The 22,872-nt window shown below is 63.3% G+C and overlaps 3 protein-coding genes across 6 annotated transcripts; 2 read left to right on the forward strand and 1 right to left on the reverse strand.

The window, feature by feature from the left end:
- Nucleotides 1-301: 301 nt before the first annotated feature.
- PBDC1 (polysaccharide biosynthesis domain containing 1) lies at nt 302-1,822 on the reverse strand. Its single transcript, XM_062616940.1, has 6 exons — nt 1,737-1,822; nt 1,579-1,644; nt 1,247-1,306; nt 1,037-1,177; nt 852-963; nt 302-522 (listed from the first exon to the last, which is right to left on the reverse strand). Exons 1-6 carry the CDS (start codon nt 1,752-1,754, stop codon nt 410-412), a joined length of 510 nt encoding a protein of 169 aa, XP_062472924.1. The 5' UTR covers nt 1,755-1,822; the 3' UTR covers nt 302-409.
- A 2,674-nt stretch (nt 1,823-4,496) lies between these two features.
- On the forward strand, nt 4,497-9,836 carry FGF17 (fibroblast growth factor 17). Of its 2 annotated transcripts, none has more exons than XM_062616939.1 (5): nt 4,497-4,730; nt 5,933-5,970; nt 7,873-8,050; nt 9,027-9,133; nt 9,477-9,836. In XM_062616939.1, exons 1-5 carry the CDS (start codon nt 4,676-4,678, stop codon nt 9,750-9,752), a joined length of 654 nt encoding a protein of 217 aa, XP_062472923.1. In that variant the 5' UTR covers nt 4,497-4,675; the 3' UTR covers nt 9,753-9,836. The 2 variants fall into 2 exon arrangements, with proteins under 2 accessions (XP_062472923.1, XP_062472922.1); XM_062616938.1 differs by having other exon boundaries at nt 4,707-5,779; nt 5,934-5,970; nt 7,906-8,050.
- Nucleotides 9,837-12,431: 2,595 nt separating this feature from the next.
- DMTN (dematin actin binding protein) lies at nt 12,432-22,856 on the forward strand. 3 transcript variants are annotated; one of them, XM_062616979.1, is made up of 17 exons: nt 14,072-14,347; nt 17,952-17,998; nt 18,148-18,204; nt 18,733-18,807; nt 18,936-19,091; nt 19,198-19,242; nt 19,322-19,430; nt 19,934-19,990; nt 20,064-20,216; nt 20,329-20,438; nt 20,528-20,633; nt 20,737-20,801; nt 20,887-20,935; nt 21,090-21,097; nt 21,317-21,376; nt 21,482-21,562; nt 21,650-22,856. In XM_062616979.1, the coding sequence occupies exons 3-17, from the start codon at nt 18,187-18,189 to the stop codon at nt 21,761-21,763; spliced, it is 1,206 nt and encodes a 401-aa protein (XP_062472963.1). In that variant the 5' UTR covers nt 14,072-14,347; nt 17,952-17,998; nt 18,148-18,186; the 3' UTR covers nt 21,764-22,856. The 3 variants fall into 3 exon arrangements, 2 of the variants coding, with proteins under 2 accessions (XP_062472962.1, XP_062472963.1); XM_062616978.1 differs by lacking the exons at nt 14,072-14,347; nt 21,317-21,376; nt 21,482-21,562; nt 21,650-22,856 and adding an exon at nt 12,432-12,625 and having other exon boundaries at nt 21,090-21,270; XR_009964438.1 differs by lacking the exons at nt 14,072-14,347; nt 18,936-19,091; nt 19,198-19,242; ... (9 more) ...; nt 21,482-21,562; nt 21,650-22,856 and adding exons at nt 15,084-17,159; nt 18,456-18,601.
- The last annotated feature ends 16 nt before the right edge of the window (nt 22,857-22,872 follow it).

The raw sequence follows: 22,872 nt of genomic DNA on the forward strand, positions 1-22,872 counted from the left end.
CTGGAGAAGAGAAGGCTCCTGAAGGGGAAGACCTGAGAGCAGCTCCAGTGCCTGAAGGGGCTGCAGGAAACCTGGAGAGGGGCTTGGGACAAGGGATGTAGGGACAGGCCAAGGGGAATGGCTTTAACCTGCCCAAGGGGAGATGAGATGAGCTCTGAGGCAGAAGCTCTTCCCTGTGAGGGTGCTGGGATTTCAGGCCCCGTCCAACACAGCCCATTCCAGGTCTCTGATTCACCTGAAATCCCAGCGCATTCGGCGCTTTCTGGTCCAGGGCACGTCCCACAGCTGAGCACAGGGAATCCCTTCAGTGTAAAAACGTTTATTTACAGTCTGTGATGGGGTGGGTGCAGCCCTGCCCGGCCCCCGCCTGGCCACGAGCTCCCTGCCCCTCTTGGAGCTCGTCCCGTCCTCATCCCGATGCCGCTTCCTGAGCTGCCGGCTCCCTGGCCCTGCTGTAGACAGCGCTGTTCCATCCCTCCCTGTTGCGAGCGATCTCGATGGCGAAGAACTGGATCCTGGTGGCTGAGAGAGGAGAGAGGAAGAACCTGAAGTGCTCGGGATGGTGGGGTCAGCTCTGCCCTAGCGCAGGGCTGGGCAGGGGGGCTCAGCTCAGCTCTGCCCTAGCGCAGGGCTGGGTACAGGGGCTCAGCTCTGCCCTAGCGCAGGGCTGGGCAGGGGGGCTCAGCTCAGCTCAGCTCTGCCCTAGCACAGGGCTGGGCAGGGGGGCTCAGCTCAGCTCAGCTCTGCCCTAGTGCAGGGCTGGGCAGGGGGGCTCAGCTCAGCTCAGCTCTGCCCTAGCGCAGGGCTGGGCAGGGGGGCTCAGCTCTGCCCTATCCCGGAGCTCCGCGCACCGAAGATGCTGTTGTCCTCGGTGTAGCCGCCGCGGCAGTCCAGGCGCAGCAAGGTGCCGTAGTTGAAGTCCTCCACCAGCCCCTGGAAGCGCAGGCAGAACGGGCGCCACTTCTGGGGAGGACACGGCCCAGGTCACACCGGGGGAGGGCAGAACCCGGGTGAGCCCCCCCCGCTGCCCCAGCACCTCCTTGGCAGGCTCCGACTTCAGCTCCTCGGGGTCCAGCACCTCCACTCGCAGGTCCCCGAAGGCGGCCCTGAACTCGCGGTAGATTTGGTCATCGACCTTGGTCAGGTTCAGGAACTTGGGGTCGACGGAGGAGATGAGCTGCGCCGAGACACCGCAGGGTTAACGGCGGCCCCCCCGGCGCCCCTCTGAGCCCCCCCCCGGACTCACATTGAAGTAGATCTCGGCGTGCTGATGGGCCTTCATGGCCCAGGCCAGCTCCACGCGGGGCTGCGGAGGCAGGAGCGGGGTCAGGTGCAGGATGGGGGCAGTTTGGGGGTGATGGCGGGGGGGGCTGTGCCCACAGAGACCGCCAGGGTCGGGCGCTCACAGGCGATGCTGTGGATCCGCAACCCCCAACGCGCCCCGGCTGAGCTCTGAGCCCCCTCGGGGCTGGGGACCCCCAGGATTGGGGAGCTGGAGCTCAGGCAGCTCCGAAAGTAGGGACCCCCCTGCGCTGCCCCCCCCCCGGGCTGGGACCCCCGCTGCATCCCAGCACTCACATCATTGCCGAAGGCCTCGGCCGGCAGTGACAGAGCGTGAGCGGCCGCGGCGGCCTCGCCGGGTCCCTGCGCGGGGAGAAGCTGCTGAGGGACGGGACGGGGCGGGCCGGGACCCCCGGACCCCGACCGAGACCCGGCCCCGGCGCCCCCGGACCCACCAGCCCCGCCGCCGCCATTGACAGCGCTGACGAAAGAGGCTCCGCCCCCCCGCGCGTGCGCCCGCGGGGACACGGGAACGGGCACCGGGGGGCACGGGGAAGCGTGCGGGGTGGGCAGGGAGCGGTGGTCCAGGGCAGCGGCATCAGTGCAGGAGGCACACGGCAGGATGCAGTGGTCCAGGGCAGCAGCATCAGTGCAGGAGGCACACGGCAGGATGCAGTGGTCCAGGGCAGCAGCATCAGTGCAGGAGGCACACGGCAGGATGCAGTGGTTCAGGGCAGCGGCATCAGTGCAGGAGGCACACGGCAGGATGCAGTGGTCCAGGGCAGCAGCATCAGTGCAGGAGGCACACGGCAGGACAGGGTGGTCCAGGGCAGCGGCATCAGTGCAGGAGGCACACGGCAGGATGCAGTGGTCCAGGGCAGCGGCATCAGTGCAGGAGGCACACGGCAGGACAGGGTGGTCCAGGGCAGCGGCATCAGTGCAGGAGGCACACGGCAGGACAGGGTGGTCCAGGGCAGCAGCATCAGTGCAGGAGGCACACGGCAGGATGCAGTGGTCCAGGGCAGCGGCATCAGTGCAGGAGGCACACGGCAGGATGCAGTGGTCCAGGGCAGCAGCATCAGTGCAGGAGGCACACGGCAGGATGCAGTGGTCCAGGGCAGCAGCATCAGTGCAGGAGGCACACGGCAGGACAGGGTGGTCCAGGGCAGCGGCACCAGCGCAGGAGGCACACGGCAGGATGCAGTGGTCCAGGGCAGCAGCATCAGTGCAGGAGGCACATGGCAGGACAGGGTGGTCCAGGGCAGCACCATCAGTGCAGGAGGCACACGGCAGGATGCAGTGGTCCAGGGCAGCAGCATCAGTGCAGGAGGCACACGGCAGGACAGGGTGGTCCAGGGCAGCAGCATCAGTGCAGGAGGCACATGGCAGAAGCTGCAGGGCAGGGTGGCCCAAAGAAGGGCTCCGTGACCTGTGACATGCCAAGCAGTTCACACACTCATGAGGGGTCTGATTGACTCCAAGGGTGGGTGCTATTAAGATGTGAAGGGTGCTCATTGGCTGATTGATTGATTGATTGATTGAATGATTGACTGATTGAGTGATTGATTGAGGCCCTCTACCTGTATAAGCTGCCTTGGTTGGGGCTGCTGCTGTGTTTGGATGCTGCTCTTGGGTTGGTAATTGCATTGTAGTGACTGAGGGTGAGTTCTCTAACTCAGTGCTGGCTCCTGGGCTTCTGGGGTGAGCTGCTGGGGTTGGGGATCCCTCAGCAGGGGGTCCCCAATGAGCAGCTCCATGTCCTTTACAGACAGCATTGACATGGGCAGGCCTGTGCCTGCGATCTGGGGTGAGCATCAGCAGCATTGCTGGGGGCTGCTCCCCCTTTCCCTGTACTTCCAGCCTGGGGTTACTGCTCTGCCTTTTGTGCCTGCAGCTGAGTTGTGAGCAGGACTCCTGCATCCACCAGTCTCGCCATGGAGCAGGGACCCCGCACCCCTAATCCCAGCCCTCCCCTTCTCTCCAAGCAGGAGCAACGGCTCCCCTGAGGATCCCCTTCCTGCAAAACAGGGGCTGGTTGTGGTCTCTTTGCACCATGGGGGTTAACGCTCATTGCCACAGCTGGGAGGGAAAGGGGGTGATGGGAGGGGGGAAATGCAGGGTTGGGGGCTCTTTGGGCTGGGGGCTCCCACATTCAGCCCCATCCCTGCCAGGGCGAGGAGCCAGCCGGGGCAGGAAACCAGCAGCAAAGAAGCAGCAGGAGCTGTGTCAGAGCCCATCCAGGTACCGGGTGTGGGGCAGTGGGGTGGGTGTGAGGGTCCCTGCAGGGCTGGGAGGGGACCCGTGTGTGCCCCTGTTTGAGTGGGGCTGGATCCTCCGCAGCCCTAAAGCAGGGTCAGGGACTCACACGGGGCCTTCTCCTTCGCTTCCAGCCGCAGAGGAGCCCTGAATGCTGCTGCTTTTGGGTTGCCCCTGCCCAACAAATGCTGTTTTGCGCCGCTGGCTCCGTGCTGGGGATGGAGGGGCTGTGGGGGCCATGGGAGCATCCTCCATCCCTGCCAGGGCCTTCAAGGAGCTCTGAGCCTTCTGCCCACCCTGGAGCATCCTTCCCCTGGGGCTGGGGGGCCGGCAGCAGCCCCCCTACCCCTGTCCTGTGCAGGGCAACAAGAGGTGCTTGTGAATAGGAGACAAAAGGGGATTACAGAGCAGCAGGGAGATGATTATAACCCATTGACCTGGCGTGGGCCGGAGGCAGCAGGTATTGGTGGAGGGTCTGGGGGGGCTGCTGGGTCCCAGATTGGCTCTGAGAGAGAAGCTGAGCCACCACAAAGGCTTTGGTCTCCTCCAGGTGTGGGGCAGGAGGGGGGGGGGGAATGTGGGGCTGGGCCTGCCCCCTTTGGGCTGCTGGGATGGGGAGGGGGGCGAGGGCCTGTTCCCCATGGGCTCTGGCCTTTGAGGCCACACGCAGGACAGGAGGCTGTGACAGGCACCGCTGGCCCTGTCCCTTCATCCCTTCAGCCTCCCCTCGCCCTGCAGGGGCTGCTTGCACAGGCCCCCCTCCCTGCTGCTGCGCTGACAGCTCCACAGGACCCCTGCCCCAGCCCGGGGGGGGGCACGTCAGGGGTGATGACGGCTCCGTGGCCATCCATCATCCCCATGGCTGGAGGCGCTGAGCCCCGGCCCTGCCCCGTGCCCCACCCGGGGATGCTGAGCCCTGGGACTGGGATGTTTGCATGTCCCCATGCGGGTGAAAGGGGGCCCCTGAGTTTGGGGGTGCCACGGTTGTGGGTCCAGAGCCATAAGCTGTGTTTGGGCTGAACTCCTGGCCCTGGAGGTGAGAAGGCAGCAGGGGAGGTCTAATTGGGGTCGTTAGCACTGAATCAGGCCGCTACCCTCCTGTGGATGGGTGTCTTGCTGATCCCCACTGTCCTTCCTCATGGGCCCCAATGCCCTGCTTTGCACTGATGGGGAAACTGAGGCTACAAGCATGGGGGCAAGCGGTGTCCACACTAAACTCCTCATGTCCCCCCTAAGGGCCACCCCACGGACGTGTTTTACCCCCCAAGGCACCACCCCAGCTCCCTGCTGAGGTATTTATAATGCACTTTGCACCTCCCTGACCCAGCAAATGGAGTGTGGAGCATGCTCAGCCCCTGCTCCCGGTGGGGAGAAGATACCCGGTGGGGTGAGAGCAGGAAGGGGGGAGCTGTGGGAGGCAGTGGGGTCCCCAGAGCCCCCGCACTGAACCAGCTGGTTAAATGCTCGGCACCTTGGGGCGAGGAAGTTGACAAGAGGCATCCTCGGTGCCAGGGCATCTCTCCCTGCAGCAGGGGATGGCACCATCACCGTGCCCCAGCGCATCCCAAACCCGGCATCTCCCCGTCTGTGGGGTGAGACGGGGGCTTTGCCACCCCCGGCCATGGGGACACTCCTACCCTGTCCCCTCCTCCCGCCTGACCCCTGCGAGGTGGGATCCTCCTGATCCTCCTTTCTGCTCCGGAGCTGCTGCTGCCTCCCGGGGCAGGCCCGGCCCCTCTTCGCCCGGGCTCTCCCCACCTTTAAAGGCTGCCCCTTGGTGCAGCTCCCAGCACCAGGCTGGGAGCAGGAGGGCGCTGGCAGCTCCATGGAGCCCACCCTTGACCGTGGGCAGCCCTGCCCTGCCCGCAGCCGCTTCTCCCGTTAGCGCTGCCGCAGGGAGATGCGAACCAGGGACTAAGCCGGGGCCGGGCCGCTGATGGGGCTGGGACGAAGGGGACAGGACGGATCTGGATGCCCCCGAGGTGTAGGAAGTCCCGGGGCTGGAGGAGGAGAGGACCCGGCTTTAGCTCCTGCCCCATGCTCCATCCCCGCTGCTGCTCCACTGGTGCCTGGCTCTCACCCGGCTCTGTCCTCGGCCGCCGGAGGAAGGAGGGGACCGGCTGCACCCTGGGGATGCGCCGGTGGGGAGGGAGGCTCTGAGGCTTGCGGACACCGTTTCATGCCGTGCCCGGGGGGCTTCGAGGAGCGCCATGCAGCCCATCAGCCTGCAGAACCTCTCCATGTAAGCCCCGCGCTGCCGGTCGCAGTCCCCTGAGACCCGGGTCTAGCGGGAATTTGTCCTTGACCACAGCAATTCCTTGTGGTGGGAAGGGGGGAGAAAGAAAACAACTGACCCGAGCCAAGCGCCCTGTTCTCTCCCTCTCTCTTTGTCTCAGATGCTTCCAGCTCCTCATGTTCTCCTGTCAGACGCAGGTAGGTGGATGTTTTACTAACCCCATGGCACACCGCAGCGCCGGGCCGGGTGAAGGCACCAGCTCTGCCATCCCCTGAGCTAACCCTTGGGGAATGGGGACATTCCTTTGGGATGGCCTTGGCTTTAGTGGGTGGCTTTCCCGCTGCATGCCCACCTCAAGTGGGTCTCAGCTTCCAGCCAGGGGAGGGATGCTGTTGTATCCCCAGTGGGGTTCGCTGTGCCCATCAGCCTGGCCTCTGGGCTGCAGTGGGTTGACACAGGGGTATCCAGAGCCTGGAGCTGTCCCGTTTCCCATCCTCCAGAGGCTGCGGTGAGGTCAATGGGGAAGCTCTCCCAGGGCAGATCCTTGCTCAGGGCAGGACATGCCAAGTCCATCAGCCTCGAGCCTCCAGGACCCGGCTCTGCCCTGGCTGGTGCTGAGCTGCTGCCGAGGGGGTTAATGGGGCAGAGCAGGGATTGGTCCCCCCAGCAGCGGGTGTTGCGAGGTTTGACACCCCCCTCCTTTCCCCCCCCTTAGGCTGCTCCATCCCTTTTTGTGTGCTTTAGAAAGGCAGCGGCTATTAAAATGCACTGTTCCATACGAGCACCCTCTGCTCCAGTGCCCGAGCAACCCCCCCAGCAGCCCTAACAGCCTCGGGACCCTCTTTCTTTGCTGTTTGCCTTCTTTTTCCCGAGGTGAACACTCCTATTCCTTTGGAAACAAGAGGGGAAGGAACCGCCTTTGATGGAGAGCTCCCCCCAGCCCCCTCCTTGGCCAGCCCCAAAGGCTTTAAAGTAGATCCTGGCAGGAAATGAGTCCCCAGGCACACACAAAGGTGGGGGTGTGGGGGGCTGTGGTGTGTCAGGCAGTGCCCCCCATCCCTCTGCTCCCTATCTGTGAGAGGAGCCAGGGCTGGATCCCCCTGCCCAGCACGGGGATGCTGCAGCGCTGGGATGTGGGGCACCGGGTCCATGCACCCGAGGGATGTTGTGCACCCCAAACCAGGCAGCCAGACCCCAAATACTCCCCATGGGATGAGCTCCAGGGAAGCAGCAGGAGATGTTCACCACTGGAGTCTATTGCCTGCCCAGAGCTCCTTTGGGAGCTGGTTTTCAGGCTGGGGTTGATGTTCCTTGGCTTGGCTGCCCCAAGTCCCAATTCCCATAGGATTAAACCAGGTTTTCTCTTGAAATATGCATGGTTGGGGTCTGAAGTGGGGCTGGGGGCTGAGCACCAGCACTAACCCCCCCCCCTCCAGCTCATCTGCAGCAATCATCTGCTGCTTATCACAATTGCCCTCATGTGCTTGTGCTGCCTGGTTGGCGTAAGTGATGCCAGGTCCTTGAGGTGGTTTACTCTGTTCTGCGGGTGCATGCCCAGGGTGGGCTGGGAGGGGACAGCTCCATCCCTTGGGTACCCTGCCTGGCTTTAGGTGGGCCTCAATCCCAATGAGGGATCCACAAGCTCTTGCATCCCAGCCTGTCCTCAGTGCCTGCCTGCGAGCAGAGGGTGCTGCCGGAGCAGGAGGTGCTGCTGAGTGCCCATGGCAGGGGTTAGGGACTGGATGAGCTTTAAGATCCCGTCCAAGCCAAACCATTCCCAGCTCTTCTGATATGGCCGGGCAGCAGCTCAGCCCCACTCCCGAGGGAGCACACCAGGAGCGCATCCTTCCCCGTGAGCCTCTGCATCCTCCTCATCCAGGGGATGCAACGCGAGTTCTCTGCCTCTCCCTGTGCTCCGTGCCCATCGCCCTGGGGTCCAAAGCATCTCCCCAGTGCCCTGCTCACTGCTCCAAGGCCGGCGGTGGCCGGGGGCTGTCCCTCACCCGTAGCGGTGGGTGCAGCCCCGTGTCCCGGTTCTCCCGCCCCTCGCATCCGCTCTCCAAAGCAAATTGATTTTGTTTTTCCCTTTGTAAACAAAGGGGCAGAATCAACCGTCTCCTAATTTTAACCAGTACGTGAGGGACCAGGGCGCCGTGAGCGACCAGCTGAGCCGCCGCCAGGTCAGGGAGTACCAGCTCTACAGCCGGACCAGCGGCAAGCACGTCCAGGTCACCGGCAAGCGCATCACCGCCACCGCCGAGGACGGCAACAAGTTTGGTGAGGACCAGAGAAGGGCTGGGGAACAGGGGGGAGGTTTGGTTGCTCCTGCTGCTTTCATACCCCCCCGAGAACCCCGGTGTGAGCACAGTTCCCGACCAGCCAGCCCTGGCCCCGAAGCATCCCAACTGAGGCATCTCTCCGGTCCCACACAGTGTTTATAAGCTCCGTATTCAGCACTTTTGCTTTCTAATCTCTCCCCAGCATGGGATGGATTTTTCCTGGTGGAGAATCACCCGATCCTGGCATCAGCCTCCTAAATATCCACACGTGGAGGGCAGCATGGGCAGAGCCCACCCAGAACCATAGAATCAACTAAGTTGGAAAAGACTTTTAAGTTCATCAAGTCCAGCCATAGCCATCTCTCAAAGCCCACCACCTTTCCCCATAGGGTTTTCTGGGCACCTCCAGCCCTGACACCTCACTGATGGGCACCACAGCCCCCCAGAGGCATCTGAAAGCTTTGGGAAAGGTGTTTTTAAGCCTGGTGACCAGTGAGGACCATTCCCACCTTCCCAGGTCCTTCCCTGCCAGCTCAAGAATGCAGGACCCACCGGGTCATTGGTTTCAGTGTCAGGTCCCAGCCTTTGCAGCCACTTGTGTGTTGTAGACAAACAATGAGGATGAGGATCATTAACCCACTGGGCGCTGGACTCAGTCTGGCCCTGGAGAGCCCATTGAATGGTGACAATGTGCATGTGCTGGGGGGGATGAAGGGGCTGGTGCTGTCACCGGCGCCTTCATCAAACGCCTGGTTTGAGTCTGTTGGGTTTTAACAAAAGGCTCTTCAGCATCATGGCTGGGGAGCATCCCGGGCTGCAGGGGCTCAGCATCCTTTTGGCCCCACAGCCAATGGGCTGGGAGGGATGCTGGGGGTGAGATAAAGGCAGGGGCATGGAGGGGGTGGGGAGTGGTAGCTCAAGGGGTGTACCACAGCCTCCATGGGACACATCCCTGTTGCTCCCCTTGCTCACAGCCAAGCTCATTGTGGAGACGGACACCTTCGGGAGCCGCGTCCGCATCAAGGGGGCCGAGAGTGAGAAGTACATCTGCATGAGCAAGCGGGGCAAGCTCATTGGGAAAGTGAGTCCTGCCCCCCCTGCTCACCCTCTGCATGCCTCCATCCCCATGGCTCAGCCTGGACACCCACTGAGGGGCTGGAGGGGGATGCTCGGCCAGTGTCCCCAGTCACGGGGGCTGAGCTGGAGCAGGAGCACGGCTCTGGATGCTTCCAGTCCCCCTTCTCGCTCAGCACCATGCAGCTCAGCCTGGCTCCTGTAAGGAGAAGCCCCGGGGTGCTGGTCCTGGTGCATGGATGGGGTGGGCTGTGCTGTGGCAGAGATGGGGCCCAGGCTTCTGCATCCCAACGCCAAGCCCCCGCCCTCACCCCTGCAGGCACTAAGCACCCTCCTCCTCCTCCCCACAGCCTAACGGCAAGAGCAAGGACTGCATCTTCACGGAGATCGTGCTGGAGAACAACTACACGGCCTTCCAGAACGCGCGCTACGAGGGCTGGTTCATGGCCTTCACGCGCCGGGGCCGGCCCCGCAAGGCCTCCCGCAGCCGGCAGAACCAGCGCGAGGCTCACTTCATCAAGCGCCTCTACCGGGGGCAGCTGCCCTTCCCCAACGCCGAGCGCCAGAAGCAGTTCGAGTTCGTGGGCTCGTCCTCCCCCACGCGCCGCACCCGCGCCCGCACGTGAAGCTCCAGTCCCGCATCCCCCTCCTCGCCCTCACGGACCCGGTCCCCCCCCGCTCCCCCAAAGATGCTCTATTTTTACACTCCTCTTGGAATGGGCCATTGGTGGCTGTAGCTCTGCACTGGGGTCCCCCCATCCCTAGAGCATCCTGTGGTACCCGCGTTCACCACCCAGTGCCTTTGCCCACATCCCTTGGCACCCCCTCAGAAACTCATCCCCAGGCCACCAAGGATTAGGACCAATGGACATGTTCCTGTCCACCATGGACCCAGCGTTTCTGTGCCACGGATGGACAGGATCACAAGACGACAGCGATGGAAATCCCATCTTTATCCCTTGGGTCAGCAGGATGTTGTGGCCGTCGCTGTGAGAGGTGGCAGGGCCTGGTGCTGGGGAGGTGGTGGTCTCTCTGTCTGTCTGTGCAGCTCTGGAGGGGAGGCAAGAGGTGCTTCATGCAGAGCCTGAGGCCAGCACTTGTCTTGCCATGGCCATGGGGTCTCTGTGTTATTTATTGGAGGGGTCTGTGCCCTCTCCAGAGGCACTGGGATGATGGCGGTGTGGGGCCGTGCATGGTGCCCAGCAGGCTCCACTGGCCAAAGAGAAACAACTTTTAGTTTATTTCTAATTTTGATGGGTTTTGTGTGTTCCTAAGTTCTGCTCTTTCCTTTTACAAGTCAGTTTTAGGCCTAAACCGTTAGACTTTGGAGGTGATTTGTGTAAAGGAGGAAACCCTGAGGTGAATAAAAGACTGTTTAGACTGATGGGGCCTGGGGGCATTTTCCTTCCCATGCCGAAGTTTTGTCACAGGCTTTGTGCAGCTCCCCAGTGCTCAGGGCCAGGGGCTGCATGGCAAAAAATGAAGGTGGCTGCTGGAGGGGTCTCCCTGTGTCCCCATCCTTCCCTGTGACCCCCCTCAGCTGGGTCTTTGGGGTGTCTGCTGCATCCTAGTGAGCAGGGCATCGCCCTCAGTGTGGTTCCTAGTGTGGTACCTGCTGTTCCCCCTCAGAGTATCACCCTCAGCACAGTACCTGCTGCAGTCAGCGTGGTACCTACTGCTCTCCCCAGAGCATCACCCTTGACCTGATATCCAGTGTGGTACCCACTGCATCCTGGTGAGCAGAGCATCACTCCTGGCATGGTACCCACTGGTCCCCCCCTAGAGCATCAACCTCAGAATGGTACCCAATGTGGTACCTGCTGCTCCCTTGTCCCGGGGCCAGTAGCTTGCCCACCCCACACGGCCCACTGCTCAGACTGCCCCCCCCCAGCCCGCCCCGTCCCACCCGCCCCCTGTAATTACCTTCCCGTCTGACAATGCCCCGGGAGGTGGCGGCCGGGCCGCGGGGAGGATGTAATCTCTTAACCGGGGCTCACCCAGCCCCTCAAAGCGCCGGCAGCACAAAGCGGGGGGGGACGGGGGTGACGGGACACAGCTGGTGAGGGGGGGTCAGCAGGGAGAAAATTATAACAGTTTGAGTTCAATGGAGCTTTAAAGCAGCGAGAAACGCGAGAGCCGGCAATTAGAGCCGAACAATGCCCGGCGCTGCTGCCCAGGTGTGGCGGGCGGGAATTAGCCCAGGAGCCGGGGTAATTCCACCCCCCCCCATTTCCTTCGGCCCCGCAGCCCCCGCTCCTTGTTCCTGCAGGAATTCGAGACATTCTTGAAAGGAGAAAGCTTTGAGAAAGGAGCCGACAGGGTCCGGACCCTCCCTGCCCCCGCCGCCCCCTCCCCGGTTTAGCCAAAGCTTCAAAGGTAGAGGAGGGCCCTTTGTGTGATCTCCGCTTTAATTTTTCCCCGTCCCTTTCTCTCCCCCCTCTCCTCTTCTCCTTCCCGAGCCCTTCCTCTCTTTTCTTTCAGGGTTTTCCCCTTCCTCCCCTCTCTTTCTTCTCGACCTCCCGGGATAGAAAGGGCTCGGAAGGGTGACTCCTTTTTAATTATGGCCGGGGAGGAAGAAGAAAACCAACCCCTCACGCTGCTGCTTTCTTGTTTTCTGAGGTGAGACCCGGGGCAGGGGGCGGAGGTGGGGACAGCAATGTCTGTGCAGAAAGTGCACTGGAGGGTGTCCCGCCTTTCCCAAGGCTTTGCTCTCCCGTGGGATGCTGCGGGGGGCTGGGATGCTCAGGGGCAGCTCCCCAGAGCAGTCACCCCACTGCAGAGGGGATGGGGACCAGCCTGCTGCCATCCCCAGCCCCATGGTCCTCACTGGCTCAGGGCTCCTGGGGGGCATCACAGGGGTGGCAGGGCCTAGGGTCCCCTGGGACATGGGCTGCTGTCACCAGGGTTCTCTGGGATGAAGCCCAGTGGTCCCGTAGTGCAGCACCAGGGGCAATTTTGGGTCAGGCAGCTGCCTTGTAGAGGGTCTTATCAGCCTTATCCCTCAGGGTGGGGAGGCCAAAGGATGCTCCTACACCTCTTCCTTTGCTTAATGGGGATGAAGGATGGTCCCACACCTCCTCCATCACTTAAGGGTGAAGGATGCTCCTACATCTCCATCACTTAATAAGGGTGAAGGATGCCCCTACACCTCCTCCATCACTCACTGAGACCAAAGACTGCTCCTGCACATCCTCCTTTGCTCAATGAGGATGAAGGATGCTCCTAACACCTCCTCTATTGCTCAGTGAGGCTGAAGGGTGCTCCTGCGCACCCTCCATTGCTCGGTGAGGCTGAAGGATGCCCCTACACCTCCTCCATCTCTCGCTGAGGCCGAAGGAGGCTCCTGCACATCCTCCTTCGCTCGGCTCCAGCCGGTTGCGGCGGGAGGCGGTCGCTGTAGCAACGTGCGGTGCGGCGCAGGGGAGGGGATGCTCGGCGCAGGCATGGCTCCCGGCGGACAGGCAGCCCTGCCTGCAGCGGGCCATGGGCTCCCTTGAAGGTAGGGCCCTGCGACCCTCTTGTCCCCACGCCCTGGGCCCCCAGCAGCCCCTCTGGCAGCTGCCTTTGAAGGGCATCACCGGGATGAGGGGTGACCCTGTGGGGCTGGTGAGCACTGGGGGGGGATTGCTGAGCATGCCTGGGCTTGGCTTTCGGTGGGTGCACACGAGGGTGTGTGGGGCCCGGCTAGCACAGGATGAGTGTGTTCCCAAACTCCTCCTTCCCTCTGGGCACCCCTGGGTGCTGGGATCACGGTGCAGGGGGCTGAGCCCACGGTGGGTGCCGTGGCTGGTTCAGGAGCAGCTCCGGGTGCATGTAGCAGCCGCCGCGGTCGTCTTCATGCTTGAGAAACTGGGTTACAGCGGGGAGGCAGCCGCAGCCGCGGTTATTCATGAACACGGCCCCAGGGGGTGGCCGGTGGGGCTGGGGCTGGAGGAGCCCCTTCAGCTGGGGGGTGCAGCAGCATCTCAGAGCTGAGGCCATGATGCTCTTGGTCCAGCGAACCAGGCTGGCCCTGGCACTAAAGGGCAATCCCCCACCAAGATGAGCATCCGTCGGAGTGTTCATCCCCCCCAGGATGTGCACCCCTGTGTGTGCATCCCTCCAGTATCCCCCTTTTTTCTCCACGTCCCCTCCCCACGCATTCCTGGGTGTGCATCCCCCCTCCCCCAAATGTGCATCCCTGGGCGGGTATCACTCCAGATGTGCATTGCCAGTCATACATCCGCCAGATGTGCATCCCCCAGATGTGGGTCCAGGGGTTCCAGCAGCCCTTGCTTGAACCAGAAAGGAAACTGAGGCAGCAAATAGCATCAATCACTGCAGCAGGGAGAGGACCCAGAAGCAGAACTGCTGTCACCAGGCATCTCTCCCACACAGAGCCGGGAATAGACACCAGCTCCCGGTGCTGCAGCACCAACGCAGGGCCGCCACCCCCGGGGAAGTGGGGGCTCGGGATGTGCAGGCAGCATCTCTCCCCCCTACCCAGCTCCGGGCTCTCCCTGGCAGCACCCAGGGCCAGTTCAGCATCTGCAGAGGTCAGGACTTGATTTTTAGCTGATGCTCCACACCCCTGGGCTGAAATCCCTGCCGTGTCCCCCCTCCAGGGGTGGGTGCCACCCTCGCATCACCCCAAATGCAGATGGGGATGGGGCCACCCTCACCCCCCCGCTCCCATGTACCATGGGTTGCTCAGCGTTGTGGGTGCCGAAACCCCAATCAGTGTGTGGGGAACAGGGGACACCATCCCCAGACTGCAGCAGGGGATGGAGAAGGGGGAGCTGGGCCCCCCCCAGCACCATCCAGGCTCTTCCTGACAGCGGTCAGCGCTGGGCAATCAGGGTCGGTGTCTGTTTTCCTCCCTTTGTGCCGCGGGAGCGAGCGGCGGCGGGAGCGAATACTGCTTCGTCATGATGCCGGCTAATTCTCTCCTTGTTGGGAAAGGGACTGAGCCAGCAGCAGAGGTGGGGAGCGGCGGCAGCACCCACCCAGCCCTGCGCATCCACCCGCCCTGGCACCCAGCGCCGTTATCGGGGCTGCGGGAGGGCGCTGGCGGCAGGAGATAGGCTCAGCTGCGGCTCCCGCTCCCGGATGCCGCAGCGGTGCCTGGGCCGGGGCCAGGGCGACCTACGGTGGAATTTGGTGGCCAAACGAGTACAGGAAGCCAAGGGCGGCCCCCCCGCCGCTCCCCATGGCTGGAGGTACGCGGCGTCCCCGGCGCTAGGTGAGTGGCGTGGCCCTTGCGCGGCTCCATGAGGAGAGGGGCAGGAGGGGGACACGGAGAGGGGACACCTGGGGGGGGGGGCTGTTTATTGGGGATGGCATCGGCCGACCTTTGCTGTCCCGTCCGTTTGCTCTCCCGTCCTTTGCTGCTCGTTCCCGGGGGGTGGGGACAGCCCCAGGCCTTGTTTCTCCCTTTTCTCCCCCCCCCCTCCTTTTTCCTCCCCTCCCTTTTCCCCCGTGCCCCCTCCCCACACCGGCACTGCACAGCCAGATTCCCTTGCCGGGGGGGGACAAGGCACGGTAGGAATGGGAAGGGCGGTGACATGGGGACACGGGTGACCCACAGGTACCCTTCCAAGGCTCCCACCCGTGTCCCCTCCTCAGCAGCACCCCACTGCATCGTGGGACACCCCCCGGCAGAGCAGGGACATCCTCCTGTCTTCCTTCCTTGGGGGCATTGCCATCGGCACCGGGTATCCCAAGGGAGGAGGGCAGCCGTCCCCAGCCCCACTTGTGGAGTGAGTTTGTGGGGTCTCAGTGCTGGTTCTAGGAGGGGGACACCCGCATCCCGCTCTCCCCAAACTCAGGCTGTGAAAGGGTTTGATTCTCCCTATGCTGGGGCTGTGGCCTTTGAGGTCTCACCATGGGCACAGGGTTTTGGACACCCTCCCCGCCCTCGCTCCTCTTGCCCAAATCCAGACACACAGCAAAGACAGAAGCCAAATTCCCATTGCTCCATTGCCATGGAGCATCAGGGGGTTACCTGGGGGAGAAATGGGGGTCAGTGTCTGGCCCCCAGCTCTTGGCCATGGATGGAGCCATGGGGGTCAGCTCCGGCTGTGGGTAGGCAGCGTTAAACCAGCCTGTCCCAGGTAGACCTGGGCCACCAGCTGCCACCTCGGCTGCAGGTAGCCCCATAACCACATCCCACTGCCCCACATCCTGCCAGGCGGGTGCCCAACTGCTGGGCCCCACACACAGCATTGGGGTACTGAGGGACCCCGCACTCCAAACTGGTCGGTGCAGGAGCCCCTCTGTAGCTGTCGGCATCATCAGCCCCACACTGGGAGCCCTCGGTGGATCCCTCTGGCCCCTCTGCATGTGGGATGAGCAGGCTAATCCCGCTTTAATCCCAGATTATGTGCCACGTGAGCCACTGCCCAGAGCAGGCTGCGGTGTGGCCATCGGGGCAGGGGGGCTGGGGAGGGACCCCATCACCCAGGATCTGTAGGGCCACTTCTGGGGGGGATTCATAGGCTCCTATAGGGATGGGAGCCAGGAGAGTGGCTGAGTTAGCCCAGGATGGGAGGAGTGGAGTAGCTGAAGGAGGTGGAAATGCCCCCATCATCTCCAGCACCTGCAGGATGGGGTGGGCGGGTTGCTCCTATCCCCCCCTCTACCCAGGGAAGCTGAGGCATGGAGCATCCCTGTGTCCCTGGGAGGGGACAGGGGCAGGGTGCACGTTATTCCCTTCGGGATGGAAAAATCCCAGGGTCCTGGAGCTGGCAGCTGGTGGCTGTTAAGGCCACTGCTGCATCCCTCGCGCAGTGGCACGGAAGCAATGGGCTGTCAATAGCCGGGTGCTGCTCCGATGGGGAGGGAAAGGACGAGAAACAGGACAAAGGAGGAGCGGCCACCGGGGACACGCGGCGCGGGGACACACGGGCTCCCACCAGCGCCCCCGAGCTCCCGGCGGGGCCCCGTGTGCCTCGGTTTCCCCGGCGTGGGGAGGATGCTCCGTGTGTCTGGCTCGGGGTTGCGTTGGGAGGTGGTGGAGGAGGAGGAGGAGGAGGCCGGGGCTGGGCTGAAGGCACCGGACGCTGCTCCCAGCGCTGTCGGGAACCGACTGTTCAAGGCACTTGTGACCCCACAGTGTCCTCCCCGCCCACTGCTGGCAGGGAGCCGGGGAAGCTGGGGGAGCACAGGGGGGCAAGGCGGGCAGCGGGGAGGAGGAGGAGCGGGGAGGAAGGCCGGGGGTCCCTGCTCAGTGCCCCCCCAGCGGGGGGGGGGCGTGCAGCCTGGCCCCGGAGCCCGGCGCTGATGGCTTTGGCTGCTGTGGAAAGTCAAATCCGGATTTCCTCAGGGTGGGGAGGAGGGAACTGGCCTCTTCCCGATGCAGCGTCACCACGGGCTGTGCTGGAGCCCAGCGAGCCCCCCCCCGCACGTCTGTCCCTCCATCCATCCTTCCTCCAGCGCTCTTCCTCTCTCCCTGCATCTCCTTCCTCTCCTCACTCCAGCCAGCCAAGCTCCGTGGGTACCCTCAGCATCACCCGGGGGGGGGGGGCGGGAGCACGGTGTTCCCACCCCCCGCCCCACCACCCTCCCGACCAGGAAAATCCCAAACACGCTCCGCGCCGGCCTTATCTTGGCGAGCAGGAGAGCGTGTGGGGACCCTGCCAGCGAGATTGGAGAGGTTGCCATGGGGAGGGCGGCTGCCATCGGGGCGGGGGCTCCCTGCGGGGGACAGATAACGGGTCCCCGTGTCCCCAGGCGGGGGGGGGGGCAGTGTCCTTGCTCTGTGCAGCCCCGGCACCCCTCAGACAGCGCTCCTGGCTGGGTCGTGGCAGGTGTCCCTCGTTCCGCTTGTTTTCCTTCCCACCAGCATCCGCATCCACCCATCCCCGCGCCCGCCCTCCAGCCGCTTCCTCTGCTCCCGCTCTTTGCTGTCTCATCCATCCGCTCGGCACCACCACGGTGTCCCCACCGCCAGCGCGCTCCATGGGGCGTGAGCTGGAAGCAAGGGGCTGCCCTGGCGCTGCTGCCGGGAGTGTGAGCTCCTGGTACGGTGCTGCCTCGGTGCCTGTCCCTGTCAGGTCCCGGGGAGCCTCGGCAGGTGCTGGGAATGGGTGTGAGCAGGGGGGTGTTTGTGTCAGGGTGGTCTCAAAGGATGGGTGAGGGCAGTGCTGGAGTCACCGTCCCTGCAAGTGTTCACAGTGTAACCCTCGGTGCCATGGGTTAGTGGTGGCCTTGGCAGTGCTGGGAAGTGGTTGGACTTGATGAGCTTAAAGGTCTTTTCCACCTGAGTTGATTCCATGATGCCAGCCCAGAGCAGCTCCAGCTGCCAACAGAGCCTCCCCATCCCGGCTCAGCCCTCAGAGGAGAGAGTGATGGTGGTACCTTGTGCTGCGCTGGAGGATGCTCCAGGCGTGGTCACGCCTGATGCTTCTCCATTGCTGCATCCCACTGGATGGGCTCTGTGCCCCTGCTGGGAGCTATAGACCAGGGGGACAGTGGCTTGGGGTCCCCAGGGGTGGTGGCATCTCCCCAGTGCTGCACCCTGGGCTCCACGCTGCTGCTGTTGTTGTCGCCTGGATTGCACGAGGTTGTTCCCCTCCCAGAGGAGAAGCGTGGAGGAGAATGGGGAATTTTCCCCTTTGTGTGGGGCATTGTGGGCCCAGAGCACAGCGAGGGCTCAGCACAACGTCCCGCGGCCACCGCTGGAGCCTTCTGGAGGCCACTCGCTGCTGATGGACAAAGGGCTTCATTCCCCCTGCTCCGCTTGCCAGCCCTCGTCAGCAGCCACCGGGGTGGCAGGGACAAGGTTGGGCTTCCCATCGCTGTCATCCTCTAAAGCCGGTGTCACCTCTCTCTTGTCTCCCCTGCAGAGGCAGCACCCGAGCACCCAGAGGGATGTGGAGCCACAGAGGCAGCGGTGAGTGCTGGCATCCCTTGTCAGCCGGCCCTGGGTACACGTTTGGGTCTGGTGTTCTCTGCCCAGCCCCACTGCCCTGGGCCACCTCACCCTGGGGTGCTCCTTGTGCACCCTGGGAGCACCCCAGAATCTCGGCTCTTGTCTTGCAGGACCCTGTGACTGACACAACCCCTCCAGCCCACAGCTGAATGGAAAGACAGCAGAAGGTAAAGGGGGGGGGGAGGCACGGGAAAGGGACTTGGGGACCATGGGCAGGGTGCTGGGGACCATGGGCAGAGTGCTGGGGACCATGGGCAGGGTGCTGGGGACCATGGGCAGGGTGCTGGGTGCATGCAGGCAATGGGAAGCCCTTCATTTAAGGAAGGCACACAGGGGCTGGTGGCCAAGGACAGCAGCAGCATCACCATGGGGTGCTGTTAGCAGGGCCCTGCCTTCCTCCTCCTCCTCCTCCTCCCAGCCCAGCCTGGCAGCACCATCTAGTGGCAACGTGTCCTGGCCCGAGCCACTGTCACCTCTCGGGTGTCCCCTGCCCTGAACCACAACGCTGGAGCAAAGGAGACCCCAGCGCCCATCCCCAAGGACGTTTTGCCCCGGAGCACTGAGGTCCATGGGGCACAGGGGTGTCCCCGGGCCCCCTCTGCCATGCCCCAGGGTCCTGACCATGACCCTGAGCCCCTTCCTGGGCTGGCCTTGCCAAAGATGAGGTTTGCCAACATCTCCCCTTCTCCTTCCAGCAACCACTGACCTCCCCTGGGAGTGTCTGCTCCTCCCGTGGGTCCAGCGTCCCCGGATCACCCTCCAGCATCGTGGTAAGAGGAAACCCACCTCCATCCGTGGGTCGGGGTCGTCCCCAAACCCTCCTCCTCATCCCCAGAGGACGCTAATCTCGATATTCCCTTTCTGCACCCAAAAAACAAAGGCGCTTTTCTTTTTCCAGGCCAAAATGGACAACGAGGTTCTGGGCTACAAGGACCTGGCTGCCATCCCTAAGGATAAAGCGATCCTGGACATTGAGCGCCCCGACCTGATGATCTATGAACCCCATTTCACCTATTCGCTCATGGAGCACGTGGAGCTGCCCCGGAGCCGAGAGGTGAGGGGGTCCCAGGTTGTTCTGGGGGGTCAGGTTATGGACCCCCCCCAATAGTGGGGTCCCATAGGGCAGATGGCTGGAATAAATCACTGCTTGCTCTCCGCAGCGCTCCCTGTCTCCCAAATCCATCTCTCCTCCTCCGTCTCCGGAGGTGAGTACTGACACGTTGGGGTGGACGGGGGCTCCAAGGAGGGGGTGATGCTGAATTACCACCCACCCCCCGCCCACAGGTCATCCGGGAATGGCTGGAGAGCCGGACCCCCAGCAGCACCCCACAGCCCCCCTCGCGCCAGGGCGGCAGCTCGGCCCGCAGCAGCGTGCAGCACTTCCACAGACCCGGTACGAGCCCCGGCACCGGGACACGCAGAGAGACCCAGGGGGTCCTGGTGAGCCCCTCGGGGCCAGGCTGAGAGAGCTGGGCTGGGGCAGCCTGGGGAAGAGAAGGCTCCTGAAGGGGAGACCTGAGAGCAGCTCCAGTGCCTGAAGGAGCTGCAGGAAACCTGGAGAGGGGCTTGGGATATAAGGGGTATAGGGACAGGCCAAGGGGGAATGGCTTTAACCTGCCCGAGGGGAGACTGAGCTGAGCTCTTAGGCAGAAGCTCTTCCCTGTGAGGGTGCTGAGGCGCTGGCACAGGGTGCCCAGAGAAGCTGTGACTGCCCCATCCCTGGCAGTGCTCAAGGCCAGGTTGGACACAGGGGCTTGGAGCACCCTGCTCCAGTGGAAGGGGTCCCTGCCTGTGGCAGGGGTTGGAGCTGGAGGAGCTCCGAGGTCCCTTCGAACCCAAACCAGGCTGGGATTCCATGATTCTATTCCTGGCCCCAACCCCCCTTTTCCCTTGCAGAGACCGACACAACAGAGCTCAACATATACAAGAAGCCTCCGATCTACAGGCAGAAAGGTGAGCTGGGGAGGGTCTGTGCCACGGGATGGAGCACCCATGGGCGCTGCCTGACCCTCCCTGTGCCCCGCAGAGCACCACTCCAGCGCCCACCATGGGAAGCATCTCATAGAGGATCTGATCATTGAATCCTCCAAGTTCCCTGCGGCGCAGCCCCCGGATCCCAACCAGCCTGCCAAGATCGAGACCGACTACTGGCCATGCCCCCCATCCCTGGCTGTAGTGGGTAGGTGGGGAGCAGGGATAGGGAAGGGAATGGGCTGCACCTGGGCCTGTATCTCCCCCCAAAGTCTCCATGGGGATGCTGAGGATGGGTATAACATCCCATCTCCCCACAGAGACAGAGTGGAGGAGGAGGATGGCCTCCAAGAGAGGGGAGGAGGAAGAGGAGGACCTGACAGAGGAGATGAAGAACCTGCGGGAGCTCCAGAGGCAGGAGCTGAGCAAGGTGAGAGGCAAGGACAAGCGGGTGGGTGCCCTGCGAGAGGCTGCGGCTGTGCTGACATTGCCCCCCCGCCCGTGCCCCTTTGCCCCTAGATCACCTCCAACCTCGGGAAGCTGATCCTGAAGGAGGAGATGGAGAAATCGCTTCCCATCCGGAGGAAAACCCGCTCGCTGCCGGACCGGACGCCTTTCCACACATGTAAGTGGGATGATGCTCTTCCCACAGCCCCCCTGGGGCTGCCTGCGCCCTGCCAGGCCCCACAGCCCTGCCTGCACCTCTGCGATCTCCTGTTCTCTTGCAGCTCTGCACACGGGGGGCTGCAAGAGCTCCTCGCTGCCCGCCTCTGGCAGGAGCACCCTCACCCGGGTGAGTGCTCGCAGCTCCCGTGCTGCACCTCCACGGACGGGCTCTGGGTGGCATCACCCTGATCCCGTCCCCTGTCCCCTTCCAGCTGCAGTCAGCGGAGTTCAGCTCAGCAGGCAGCGAGAAGAGCAGCCCTGGTGAGCGTCAGGGGGTGTGGGAGATGTCCCACGGGATGAGGGATGCTGGGGCTCCGCGGAGGGTGGAAAACCACTGCTTGGGGCTCGGCATCACCCGGGGGGGGACACAGCGGGGGAGGGCCGGGGCTGAGTCCTTCTCCTCTGTGTTTTCCAGGCCTGCAGGTAAGCGCTCATCCGGATGCTGATGGAGACCCAGTGAGAGGGTGATGTACACAGGGGGGACATGGACACCCCAGGGTGTGTCCCAGGGGGAAAGGGGAGAGCTGGGAGGGGAAAGGTTGGGTTTCCAGTCCCCAGGCTGGAGCCCATCACCTTGGCTTCAGTTCAGGTGGGAAAGTCCAGCCCTTTGGGGAGGTCTGACACCAGGTTTGTCCCCCCCAGAATGGCCAGCGTGGACGCATGGATAGAGGCAATTCCCTGCCCAGCATGCTGGAGCAAAAGGTGAGTGGGGCTTGGGGACATGAGGGGGTATGGGGGGGGTCTTAGAGCCTTGGGTTTGGGGGAGGTGGACTGTGGAAGGAGTCTGACATCCCCCCCATCCTGCAGATCTACCCCTATGAGATGCTGATGGTGACAAACAGAGGCCGAGTGAAGCTGCCCCCCGGCGTGGACAGGACCAGGCTGGAGGTAGGGGCTGAGCTGGCCTCTGGGGGGGGCACCCACAGGAGGGGGGGACCCTTCACCCCATCATCCTCCTCCTCTCCCCCTGCACAGCGTCACCTCTCCCCTGAGGATTTCCTGCGGGTCTTCGAGATGCCCCCCGAGGAGTTCAGCAAACTGGCCCTGTGGAAGCGCAACGAGCTCAAGAAGAAAGCCTTCCTCTTCTGAGCCCTGCCTCCTCTTCTGAGCCCTCCTTCCCCTCCGGAGCCCGCCTGGCCCCGCGCTCAGCCCGTGTCGTGCCCTGTGACCGCTTTAGGGCTCTCAGCCGGTTTTTATTAGGACCCCCCCCACACTTCCCGTCTCCACCAACCCCTTCCCCACACCCACACCCCCCCGCGGGATAGCGGGATAAGGGCTCGGGGGGCTCCCTGCGGGGCGATGGGGCTGGGGGCTGTCCTGGAGCAGGCACGGTTCAGCCCGGTGGGGAGGTCTGGGGGGCTCTCTGTGCTTTGTGCCCCCCATTTCTGCCCCCGGGCACGCTGGCAGGGCAGTGCCTGGCTCTGGTTTTGCCCAGGATGTGTCAGCTCCATTGGGCTCCCCCCCCCCCAGTGCCTCCAGCCCCTTTGCCCCCCACACTTTCACCCCAAGACTTGGGAAGAGCCTGGGGGGGGCGACTCACTGCCAGACCCATGTGCTCCCGGCAATGCCAGGCTGGCATCCCACCCTGCCCCGCTCCAGACCCTCTTTACCATCACTCCTCCTGTGCCGGGACACACGCGCTGCCAGACCCTGCCCAGCACCGCACCGGTGGGTGCTGGTGATGTGGAGCACGGTGGGATGGGGCAGGGGGTGGCAGAGCCGGGGTCCTGGTACGGAACCTCCTGCTGCATCTACACCTGCAGGAGACGCACTGGGGATGCAGCAGGACAAGGGGGTGATGCAGCCCTGCCTGGTCCCCCATGGCACCGGGCAGCACCGTCCCTTCTCACACCTCTCCCATCCCCTTTGGGCACACGTTTTGGGCAGGACCCCTCTGCCCCCTGCACCCTCTATCCCCCCACGCTCCCTGTTTTCTGTTTCCAGCCACTTTTCCAGCCGCTAGACCTTGTTGGGATGTAAAGAATGTAATTTATCGGGGAACCACTCGCCCATACTTGCCTTTCACTGCTACAAACGACATATCTATAAATATATATATAAATATGGGTTGTTTTCTGACTGACTTACAGTGATTCACTTTCTGTTCTGTTAGAATTTGATTTCGCTGGTGTCGGAGAATCCGCGTGAGTTTTTGCTGACAATTAAAGGTGAAATGGCTTTATCCGGCTCCGGTGCTT

This window comes from Pezoporus occidentalis, unplaced genomic scaffold (genome assembly GCF_034315485.1).
Source record: "Pezoporus occidentalis ecotype Australia unplaced genomic scaffold, CSIRO_AGI_Poc_V1 ctg191, whole genome shotgun sequence".
Lineage (NCBI taxonomy): Eukaryota > Metazoa > Chordata > Aves > Psittaciformes > Psittacidae > Pezoporus > Pezoporus occidentalis.